The 11918-nt window shown below is 40.9% G+C and overlaps 1 protein-coding gene across 1 annotated transcript; it reads left to right on the top strand.

Moving 5' to 3' along the window:
- The first annotated feature begins 2608 nt into the window (after positions 1-2608).
- On the top strand, positions 2609-10522 carry LOC127449857 (transcription factor Sox-10-like). Its single transcript, XM_051713458.1, has 4 exons — positions 2609-2714; positions 4726-5393; positions 6747-7009; positions 7325-10522. The coding sequence occupies exons 2-4, from the start codon at positions 4963-4965 to the stop codon at positions 8092-8094; spliced, it is 1464 nt and encodes a 487-aa protein (XP_051569418.1). The 5' UTR covers positions 2609-2714; positions 4726-4962; the 3' UTR covers positions 8095-10522.
- The last annotated feature ends 1396 nt before the right edge of the window (positions 10523-11918 follow it).

Here is an 11918-nt window from a genome sequence, read left to right as displayed (position 1 = left end):
AAGATGTAGTAAATCTTACGAATAACATCACTTATAATCGACAAAGTTGAAAACGAACACAGCTGATAAATGATCCTTTAAACAGATAAACCCGATCGATGTGAACGCCAATAAATCACCAGAAATATCTTGATCATAAAAGATTTCTTAAAGCTCAAGAATTCAACACTGTACAGAAACTCATCAAAAATGACAAAGCACACATTTTCATCAACCACACAATTAGAGAAGCAAAATAACAGCATAAACGCAGTAATTCACTTTTCCTGCCAGTTTAAGGAAATGACTCATTACAGTCCCACATACAATAATACATATATAATGTCAGTTTGTCTGTGGTCTCCTCGCTTCCCTGCACAGCATTCCCAACTTCCCTATAAGAGCAACAGGGAATAAACTCACATCAAGTGTGGAGCAGGCCCCAGATCCGTGAGACACGTATATATCCATACAGAACTGAGACTCATGTGTGTACTTTACAGACAGACACACGTCTTTTCTCTTTTCTTTGCTTTTATACACAGAAGTGCTTTTTGTTCCTCATTTTTTCATTTAAGAGGGTAATGAAGGGGGGTGCTCGTTTGATCACATGATTACAATTCACCTGAGATAAAACAAAGGACGCAAAGAAAGGAGCTGAGACAGAGAGATGCTCTCATGGTCAGGATCCCCTTATCACAGTCAACATTCATGGATAATGAAAAAGCCAATGATTTTTGGCTGGGGTGGGGGGCGTCCCGGGATGGCAATACAAGAGGTTATTGTTGCCCAGAACAGCGTGAGTGTTTGTGTGCGTTTGGCCCTCTCTTCTCGTCGTTCTGTATTTCTGCAAACGCTGTTTAAACGCGTTAAATGTGCTCTGTTTATGCGATTAACACATTACACGAGACCCGACAATACTGTAAACCACAAGAGTGTGTTAGCCTCATGTTTTAAATTAAGCCTGCTTATTTATTTAAAACACCAAGATTTTGAGGATTTTTTTAAGTTAATTTCCATGCAAAAAAAAAAAGTAGGCCTACATGTGAATATTCTGCACAACCCAAACGGCGTCGTGCGCGACAGAATGAAGCCCTTATTACGCACAGCAGGTGCGCAGTGTCCCGCCCGGGTATTGCTGGTGATGCTCGACGGGGTGAAATGCCCCAATGCCCCAAACAACCTCTGATTACCCCGCGGCACAACCAGTCCAACAACGCGACAGTGTGATCGGAAATAATTCAATGAATGCCCGCAAACCGGGTGAGGAACCAACATGTGTCAGGTTTCCCCCAAAACAATTATACCTAGTAAAATAATACAATAATAATAATAATAAAGGATACAAAGTAATTGCACTGTAACAGTATATCAGTGCGACAGATATAACAATTATAACTCACTTAAATTGAAACACATGGATATTTTTGGTCTGGTATTGTTATTGAGATAAAACCTGTGGTCAAGACCAATTTGGGCCTGTATAAATGTATTTGTGTTTTTATGTCTTCATTTCAAATGTTTGAAACACATTTAATCTATTATGAAAATTACTATTGTTTTCTTTTTTTTTTTTTTTTTTTTAATGATAATAAAAAGCTTCACAACACATTTGCATTTGGGTAACTGACAAATGAGGTTATCTGAGGAGACAAAAATGAGAAATATTTTATTCAATCTGGTTTAAAACAGATGTGTGTAATCTTTGAGTTCATGCTGCTTTTATAAATTGTTTGAAAATCATTTATAGCATTTTGCACATACATTACAAATGTAATGTCGTGCAACCATCAAATAAAATGTATTGAAATAGTTTCCTTGCACCTTGAATACAGAAGAGTGTACATAACTTCCTCATTCATTTAAAACAAATTCAAACCTGTTTCAAGCTGAATTTTTAAGTCATGAATATCAAGAATATTTCTTGTGGTTGCACCAAATGTGCCTTTTCATTAAACAGTGAAAATACTGATATATAATGATATGACATAATGATGATTTGTCATCTAAAGGTCTGAAGGGATCACTGTTTTATGATTATTGTCACATGACAACTAAACATGTTGGTTGACTTTGGACAAAAGTTTTTTAAATATTAAATATATTTTAAAATAAAATTGTTTCACTGCATTTTTTTTAAAGAAATAATAATAAAAGATAATTCAGCACAACTCATGCAAACCGGATGTCTCCGGATGGTTGCACCACATGACATTTTTGACTTTAAGCCCCAGAATAATGATCAAAATAACTCAGTAATTGAAAACATGTTCATCACAGAAGAGGAGTATTCAAGTCATTGTTTTGTGTGAATTGCATTTTAATGGACAAAAAAACAAACAAACAAAAAAAAACCCTCTGTCCCACTTAGTTTTCAAAGGGCTATCTTAGACATTGCTAAATGTAAATGACCAAGAATATGACCCTTGATTTATAAGAACAAAAATGAAGATATGTATTTAAATGTTTTATTGACACTCTGAGATGCCAACATATGACTGGCGCAGATTTGCAGCAGAAATCGCCGCCCTCTGTTAGGAAACTCCAGCGCACAATCAGCAGCCAATCAGAGAGGACCTCTCCTCCTTTAAGAGATTTTTTCTCCATGAAATGAGGATTTTTTTCTAGCCCTTCACACAACGAGGCTCTTTAAGCCCCGGTGCCCAACACAGAGCGGGCATTCAGAGCACGAGCGAGGGGGCAGGAACTGAGGCGGGCGACCTGCTTTCAGTGCAGTAAGACACTTGATATTATTACCTGTCTCTCTGTGTGGGGATATGCGACATTGCAATGTGTCAGATATTATTATTATTATTCATATGCAATGCATTTAAATGTATATTTATGTTTTTCTACTTTAGTCTTGTTTAAATGAGGTTTCTGTTCTGCTGTGTAGTTTCAGCTTTGATTATTCGATTATTATAAAGAAGAAAAGTTCATTGAGCAACAAAGAGGATATTTGCAATAACTAATGCAGTAATGGCATATTATTTCAGCTTTGTGAAACAATCTAAATTGGAGTTACAATACTGTACGTTTTGAGATTGGGTTAATCCTCTTTATGGGAAAATCTCATGAAACTATTTGGACTTCAAGAGAAACACTACAGTTTACACAAAGTGCGCCAATTAAACTACAAACTGGAATATTTTTATATGAACTGATTTTAATTATTTGTATCGATTTTTTATATTCTGAGACAATAAATGTAACTGCGTATATGTCTGTAAATATTGGAGTTTCTGGTCAACGCTGGTCTGACAGCCATGAGATTTAAGTCTTACCTAGACATATGTGAACAGAAAATAATAATCAGAGAAAAACTGCACAAACATGGCAATTCAAGCCGTTTTGCACCACATTGTATTTTGATGCAAACACAAAAATCGCCTAATTAATGTATGAAACTTTTAGTGGATTTCACTCTGGCTAATCAACATTGAATTTGATTTTGTCAAATGTGTGGCAGAAGCCTTTGAATGAGATTTGCCAGTCTGGAAAACTGTGTGCACGAGTGAATTTGGGGCAAATGATTGCCAAACCAGCCGTGAGAACTGGCGCAAATCTGCTCAAGAACTTGCTTAATAATGGACCCAACGATGAACTAAATAAACTTTGAAAGCATTAAATTAGTAGTTGCACACACAACAGAAATGGGCAACATTAAAGAGGTATTAGCGGCTGAAATCAACTAACAGGAAGCCCGTAAATCCCCTTTTTTCCGCAAAATGAGATGCTCTGTTCTAATCCCGCTTGTTACTAAAATAAAATTAGTATGCTATATGAAGCTGCAATATGAAACTATACTAATTCATTGCGTTATCTAACCTCAAACATTGGGTCATAAATCTATACACTTTTGCATTCCCTGGTCATCACCCTGATAAATGCCACTAATTAAATGACATCTGCTCTCATGTCATTCGTGTGAAGTCACCTGTGCTGGGTCGTAATTAAAACTGGTGTCGGATGGTTTGTTCCTGCAGTAATTAAAGTGTTCCGCTTTGGCAGATGGGTCGCATTTCTAGCTCTTTCTCTGACGGTGTTTGTAATGAACTATTCAGCAAATGCTTTAAGAGAAGTGTGTTTTAATTTATCTTCCGTCAATCATACAGGACACATGTTGAAATACTCCCATTTAATTTGTCATATTGGTCGGTGCATGGTGCGGATGCTCTCAAGGTTGTACCAGTGTCTTCAGAAACACACTGTGAGTCTCTATATGTTTCTGCTGGGCTCTGAGACGTCGCTTGTGCTTTCACCAACAAACACTGTGTAATTCAGCCGCACATGGTCCGACCACAGCAGCGCCGCTCCGTGTTTATCCAGCAGCAGGCCGGAATGAAGCCGTTATTATTCCAGCACTTTCTCTCCCGGGAGCTTGAACAAACCGCCAAACCTTCACCAGTAGCTTGTTAGCAGGAGTGAACCCTAAAATAACACACACACTGAGGCGAACTGACGCCACCTATGATTGCAACACTGACCTGGGAAAAAAAAGACGTTAAATCAAGTCAAAGCCTCAGTGTGTTTGTAGCAGTTAAACAGGTTTATCTTGTTCATGAGGTGTTTAAGTGCTGGTTTATGAAGGGCAATGAGGTTGTCCGATCATATTTGGAAATGCGAAAACTTTTGTTCAATAGTAGTATCATTGGACAGAGAACACTCTACAGAAACATCATGCTGTAAATGTAATCCAGACCACTTAGTATTTATCTCATTACCTTTTTGTTGGTTGTTTTGCAGGTTTTTGTTCAGTAGACTTCCATCCTGAGGTAGACGGAGAAAGCGCGGGAAGCGCGCAGATGGATTCATTCTGACAGATTTGAACGTGTGCAAAGAGAAACGTGAAAAGTTTCACAGGAGGACATAAAGATAACACGTTAAGCACTGTTTTGCATATAAAGAAAACTTATTTTAACAACAGAGGCATTGAGAGAAACTAGATCCACCGATACCTGTGACCGGCGTGCAAGAGGAGAGATGTCGGCGGAGGAGCACAGTCTGTCAGAAGTGGAAATGAGTCCCGGGGCATCGGAGGATGGTCACTCTATGTCCCCATCCGGTGGTCCCGGCGGGGCGGACTCCCCTCTGCCCAGCCAGCCATCCCAGATGTCGGGCATCAGTGATGAGGCGGCGGGAGTCTCAAGCGGAGTCTCGGTGAAGTCAGACGAAGATGACGACCGCTTTCCCATTGGCATCCGCGAAGCGGTCAGTCAGGTGTTGAACGGTTATGACTGGACGCTCGTGCCCATGCCAGTGCGCGTGAACTCTGGCAGTAAGAGCAAACCACACGTGAAGCGGCCGATGAACGCGTTCATGGTGTGGGCGCAGGCCGCGCGCAGGAAGCTGGCGGATCAATATCCGCACCTGCACAACGCCGAGCTCAGTAAAACGCTCGGTAAACTCTGGAGGTGAGAAGAGGACCTGAGCTTCTGTTTTACCAGAATGCAAGGGCATATATTTGGATTGAACACTGAGGGGGTTGCATCTACATGTTTCCACTGATCATTTGGTGGGGGGAGGGGGGGTACTTGCTTGTTTTGATTAATGGGGGAGTTACCACCCCCCCCCCATTCCCTCTGGAATCTACGCCCATGCCAGAATGGTACAGTTGCAGTATCAGATGGTAATACCATGGCATTTTGATTTTTACCTTGGGACTCAACGATTATTATGTTCAGATACCATTTACATTGTAGTCCCAAGGTATTTCAAATAAAACCATGTTATCAAAAACATGGTAAAAGAGTAAAATTTAGCCTACAGTCTGTTAAATCTCTCCAAACCCATTCCCTGACTTGAACCCCTCAAGAAACCGCAACCAAGAATTCATTACTGTAATTGTATTCATGCCCCAATTTAATGGATCTCTTTGGGTCCAGAGGAGTTTTGCTCTAGAATCAGTTGTTTCTGATGACTACACCTCACGTTAACACTAATAATAACTGGACACTGGTCTCAGAACAGCGATGTCAGTGGGCCGTTCGGGAGGGTAGTTTTCATGGCTCCTGGCTTTGTGTTTCTCAGGGGCTTTAGCTCGGAATAATCATTCCTTCAACAAGCCAGATTAGAGAAGCAAATCCCTTCAGGAGCTGCATTGGAAAAGAGCACGCCCACCAGCGGTATTCCATAAACAGCACCATTAACCTGAGCTAGAATGCCAACTACAGCCATTACCGAGTATAATCGTCCAAAATAGTTTATTTTCATGAGGGAGTGAGTGTACGCTTCTGTATTTTGAGACACACAGCAGGGAAGGTGTTAAACTCTCACAGACATCGAAATGTGTGTGAATTACACTCAAGAGTCACTGAATGAAAGCGTCTCGCTCCACAAATGACAGAATAACAGGTGGTTTATATACACCAGCTGGAATATCACAACACACAAACTGATCGTCTGCTCATGCTAATTATTCACAGAAGAAATCTGAGCTGAGAGTTCACTAATATGTAGGACAGATGTCACTTAACACTTATATATTTATCATTAATGAAGGTAAGACTGATGATTACATCATAAACATAGAGATTTAAACAGACCTGAATTGCTCTAACATGACCAGAGTTGATATTTTTTGCAGAGTTGCATAATTTAATTGGTGCAGCGACTGTCCTTTGCTTTGTTGAGTGTCTTATAGATTAAAAGATGTTGGTATTCAACAACTGGAGAAGTTTTGTATAAATTGTTGGAGAAATATGTTTTTCATGATCTTTTTTGGACATTACACCGTGCAGGAACTGATCTGTTCTTGCATATTTCAGGCTGCTAAACGAGACGGATAAGAGGCCATTTATCGAGGAAGCCGAGCGTTTGAGGAAACAGCATAAGAAAGATTATCCCGAGTACAAATACCAGCCGCGTCGACGCAAGAATGGCAAACCAGGATCCAACTCTGAGTGCGACGGCCACTCTGAGGGCGAGGTCAGTCACAGCCAATCGCATTACAAGAGTCTGCACCTGGAGGTGGTGCACGGCGGGGCCGCAGGATCGCCGCTGGGCGAAGGGCACCATCCTCACGCTACAGGTGATATACAGATACACCGATTTCGATCAATTACATGACTGTGGCGACATTTTGCAAATTGACATTACGTGGTTCATTACACGTTATCACGGCAGTTCCAAGGTGAAATGTCCACTGTGTGGCGCTAAAAGCGCGTTAAATGTTCTCCTAAATAGATTCTTGGGCTCACGTGTTGACTTCACCAGGAGACTGCCGCGAAACGTAAAATGAGCCACATTAACATAATGTTGTAAAAATGTAGGTACAGTAATGTGATTCAATAAGAGTAGGTTAGTTTTTATGGTGATATGAATCTTTATGCATTTGTTCGTTCAGGTCAGAGTCATAGCCCCCCAACGCCCCCTACCACCCCAAAGACGGAACTGCAGGGTGGTAAATCCACAGAAGGGAAGCGTGAGGGTGGGGCCGGGGGCTCCAGGGGCGGTCTGGGGGTGGGAGCAGACGGAAGCTCCTCCTCTGCGTCCGGCAGCGGCAAACCGCACATTGACTTCGGTAACGTGGACATTGGCGAGATCAGCCATGACGTAATGGCCAACATGGAGCCATTTGACGTTAATGAGTTTGACCAGTACCTGCCACCCAACGGGCATCCGGGCGTGGCAGCGACATCGAGTGGTACGGGCGCAGGGTCCTCGGCTTCCCCGTATGCGTACGGCATCTCGACAGCCCTGGCGGCCGCTAGTGGGCACACAACCGCCTGGCTGTCCAAGCAGCAGCTGCCGTCCCAGCAGCACTTGGGACCAGATGGCGGGAAAACGCAGATAAAGAGCGAATCACCTTTCTCCAGTGAGGTGGCAGCGAGCGGGTCGCACGTCACCTACACACCTCTCAGCCTGCCGCACTACAGCTCCGCCTTTCCCCCACTGGCATCCCGTGCGCAGTTCGCCGATTACGCCGAGCACCAGGCGTCCGGCTCCTACTATGCCCACTCCAGCCAAACCTCCGGTCTCTACTCCGCCTTCTCCTACATGGGCCCGTCCCAGAGGCCCCTGTACACGGCCATACCAGATCCCGGCTCCGTGCCGCAGTCACACAGCCCGACGCACTGGGAGCAGCCTGTATACACCACCCTGTCTCGACCATGACACACACACACTAACAGGCTTATAAGGTTTCACTCTTATTTAATATCCAGTAGCTGAATGGTACAAACTAAAGTGTGTATGAAAATCACCTTCACCACAATCGACACAGACAGAAAACTGAGAGAAACTTTAGGAAGGGTGTGTGGACATCTGCAGGGAAAATATTCTCACAAAACGTGCGTCTCAGGCTGATAAAATCATCACGACCCGTCACAGAGATTTCACAGAGATCTGCTCAGATTCCCTAAATGCCTTTCGCTTGATGGCAGAAATTTGAAATGAATGATATTTCATGAGATATAGCCCAAAAGTTACCAAAGTTCTGAGACCAAAACATTAAAACAAGAAAACTACAACAAATAGGGTGGAGTTTCTGTACTTGGCAGGTACACAAATATTGTACACATTGTACACAAACTTCACACACCCACGTTAATATACACCAACACACACCTGATGATACTACCTGTACATCTATGTGTTTTTTATTTGTATGAATGAATAATCTCTTTTATTAACCAAAATAAGGCCATACTGTTTTCAGAAAAATAATGACGTGTTTTCATTGTTGTAATCTTTTATATTGATGTTACTGATGTTTTTGTTGCCATAACTACACTGAAAAGTCTTCACCACTGTCTAGTGTTTGTTAATGACATTTGTGTTTTATGACTTTCAGCGTGTGTGTATATATGAATGATCTTTACAGTTTTACTCCAAACGCAGATGAAAGATGGGACTAGAGTAGCGGTGCATTCCCGTCATGTCGGAATTGCCGTAATTACGAAAATGGAACCGTTTTATGTTGTTTTATTACAGATGATGGTTCTTGGTGGGCTTTCTTAATTCTTTGATATGTTGTAAGAGAATACAGAGGTGAATTAATGTCGCCTAATGATTACATATTTTCCTGTCATCAAGAACAAAGCCACACATGGATTTATTTTGCCATTTTGAGCGTCCGAACAGTTCTCGCAAGTACAGTAATTCTGATGACACATGAATTTAATTCCAGCACTCGTGCCTTCAGATCGATCGGTTCAATGCCCTGATTAAGCTCAAATTAAGGGGCCGTTTACATGATAATGTTTTCAACTAAAAACGGATAACTTTTTACGTTTTGGCTGTTCATTTACACGACAATGACGTTTTGGGGCCTGAAAATGCAAACTTTTTAAAACTGGTTTCAAAGTGCAAGTTTTTGAAAAACGATGCCGTTATCGTCTCCGAGTAAACATACAAAAACGTGAATTTGTGAAAACGATGACGTCATGTGTACGCGTATTACGTGTTCAGTCTATAGGCATGTGCGCGAGACATTCAAAACTACAATGGCGGACTACAGGACTGTGTTTGTGCTGCTCAAGGTTGAGTTTATTGACGCTTCTCCAGCAAAGTGTAGATTTACTGCATCTTCATTGTTTATATTCACCACTCTCTGGAAGAATGCTTATGTGCGCAGGCGCCTAGTGTTTCTTTACAAAGTGACATCGCCAACTACTGGCCTGGCATGCATAATACAGCGTTTTTAGTCGTTTTCGTGGATCCGTGTGAACGGGGATCGTTTTGACAACGTTGTCGTCTGTACGCAAAACTTTTCAAAAACGCAAAGGAAAAACTTTTCCGTTTTTAGTACATCGTTGTCGTGTAAACGTACCCTCAATTGTTCAGGACGTGAAACTTTATCAGCGCACTCAAATAATATTTTGGCCTATTTGTAAGATTTACGCATTTTATTTTAAATACAGAATTCCACCAAATTGAATTGCTTTATCTTTAACTAAATTAAATGAATAAAAACTGTAATTTTGCTAATGATTACGCAGTTCAATTTGATTGAATTTTGTTACGAAATTCAAATGCGTAAATCTTAAAAATAGGCCAAAATTATTATTTTTTTTTTTATGTGTTGCTGCTCTTAATATTTTCATTCCCATGTTGAGAATGTCAAATTCATTTGAAACAGTGCTGTTTTGTTCATTTTCTGGAGATATTTCCAACTCCGAACATTTGCCGATCGAACTTATTTTCTGCACGAGCGCTCGTTTTGGTTAAAAATATTGCGGTATTATTTCACGGTACAGTTGCTTCTCATGGTCTGTTACGGTAAACGATATTTAATTATTCAAACTTTTCCTCCCTTTTGGTACTTTAAGACTTATTTTGCCCTCGTTATTAGTATTATTAAAAATAAACAAAATCTCGATTTTTAGGGCCTACGTCTTAAAGTAGGACATTCTTGTTATATATTACAAAACATTATTTATATTTGTTGTTTTTTATCGGTAGCGTTTTATTCTGATGTGGGAAACCTTTGTTGTATAATGTTGTGGTGGCTAAACGTGTTGTTGTTTTTGTTTATCAGTGTAAATAGAAGAGCAGTGACTAACTTTAACTTCCCTCACTAAATAAAGCTGCAGTCCATACAAACTCATGCTCATTAAGAAAAGTCCTCATTTCTCCACACACACCTGAAATATTCATATTTATATGATCTGCTTCACCACGGGTTTTTCCTTCTGTATAATGAACATTCAGTGAATCAGTGGCCGTTTGGAATAGCATACTCTTCCAGTTAGTGCACAGTATGTTCATGTTTTATATGCATGCATCCGAACACAGCCGGAGTGTTTTTATTATGTGTAGCAGAGCTTTCAGCTTCACTTCTGATTGGCTGAAAGCAATATCATGACATGGCACATCTCAACAGCTTCTGCATTAATCTGTGTGTGTGCGTGCATGAATGCTGCCCTGCATATGCATGTGTGTGTGTGTGTGTGTGTGTGTGTGTGTTGAGAGTTCAGGCTGATTTCTAATTCCCCTGATTTAATCATCTGTGTGATACTTTGGTTAAACAAAGAGACTCATTCAGCTCTGACTGTGCGAGGGGAGGGAGGGGGTCTCTGGCCTGCAGTTTCACTGGGATACAAAGAGACTCTCATACACACACACACACACACAAACTGCACTGGGATTTGGACATTCCTAAACACTGTGCATGAGAGAGAGACACTTATATTTGTGTCGTCTTTCTGGTCATATGGTTGTGATTGCACTCGTCATGAGTGCAAAATTAAGTTACCATGACCACTGCTAGTCTACCTGTGTGTGTGTGTGTGTGTGTGTGTGGAGCAGAGACAGAAAGCATATAAAGAAATATAGGAATATTCCAGGTTGAATACAACTTAAGCTGTACATACTGCAACTGTGACATGCTGTTGATTACCACTGACAATATTTCAACGTTTGAGGAAATGGCTGACGCCGGTTCGAATCCCGCTCGGAGTGGGTCGAGCAGGTCTGGTTACACTAGCAATCGGCGGCACAGCAAATAAACAATTAAAAGATGCAACAGTTTTGAACATCATAAAACTTAAAGCTAAAGCACACAACACTCACTTTCACTGCAACCACTGTAGAAATAAAGTCATCTGATTTGGAACAACATAAGGGTGAGTAAACTATGACATCCCTTTAAATATGAAACTGTTGTGATAGAATCACTCATAATCACTGTCTGTCTGAGTAAGATTATATACAATATTTCAACTCATGCCACGATCGGCTAAAAAAAACTACTTTCATGAATAACATAAAAGGGACGTGATGATAAGTAAAGCATTGGCAATATTCAGCTAACTGCGTACTGTATTTCTCATAGTAATGAACTAAAGGTGTGTCCCAAATTGCACACTTCTGCACTACTATACACCATTATATAGTGTGCGTGCAAGTAGCCTGCAATGCAACAATAAGCAGTGTACTACGAGTATCCAGACCGATAAAACAGTGTAATGTTGGACACTTCATGCACTCAACGCTTG

This window comes from Myxocyprinus asiaticus, chromosome 13 (assembly GCF_019703515.2).
Source record: "Myxocyprinus asiaticus isolate MX2 ecotype Aquarium Trade chromosome 13, UBuf_Myxa_2, whole genome shotgun sequence".
Taxonomy (NCBI): Eukaryota; Metazoa; Chordata; class Actinopteri; order Cypriniformes; family Catostomidae; genus Myxocyprinus; species Myxocyprinus asiaticus.
Note: the sequence above shows the minus strand (reverse complement) of the source record. Positions and strands in the feature narration are given on the sequence as shown.

Excerpts from the sequence above, each read along its gene's own strand:
- LOC127449857 (XM_051713458.1), top strand. The coding sequence starts at position 4,963 with ATGTCGGCGGAGGAGCACAGTCTGTCAGAAGTGGAAATGAGTCCCGGG. Across the intron at positions 5,394-6,746 it reads ACGCTCGGTAAACTCTGGAG|GCTGCTAAACGAGACGGATA; the intron begins GTGAGAAGAGGA and ends TGCATATTTCAG. Across the intron at positions 7,010-7,324 it reads GCACCATCCTCACGCTACAG|GTCAGAGTCATAGCCCCCCA; the intron begins GTGATATACAGA and ends TTGTTCGTTCAG.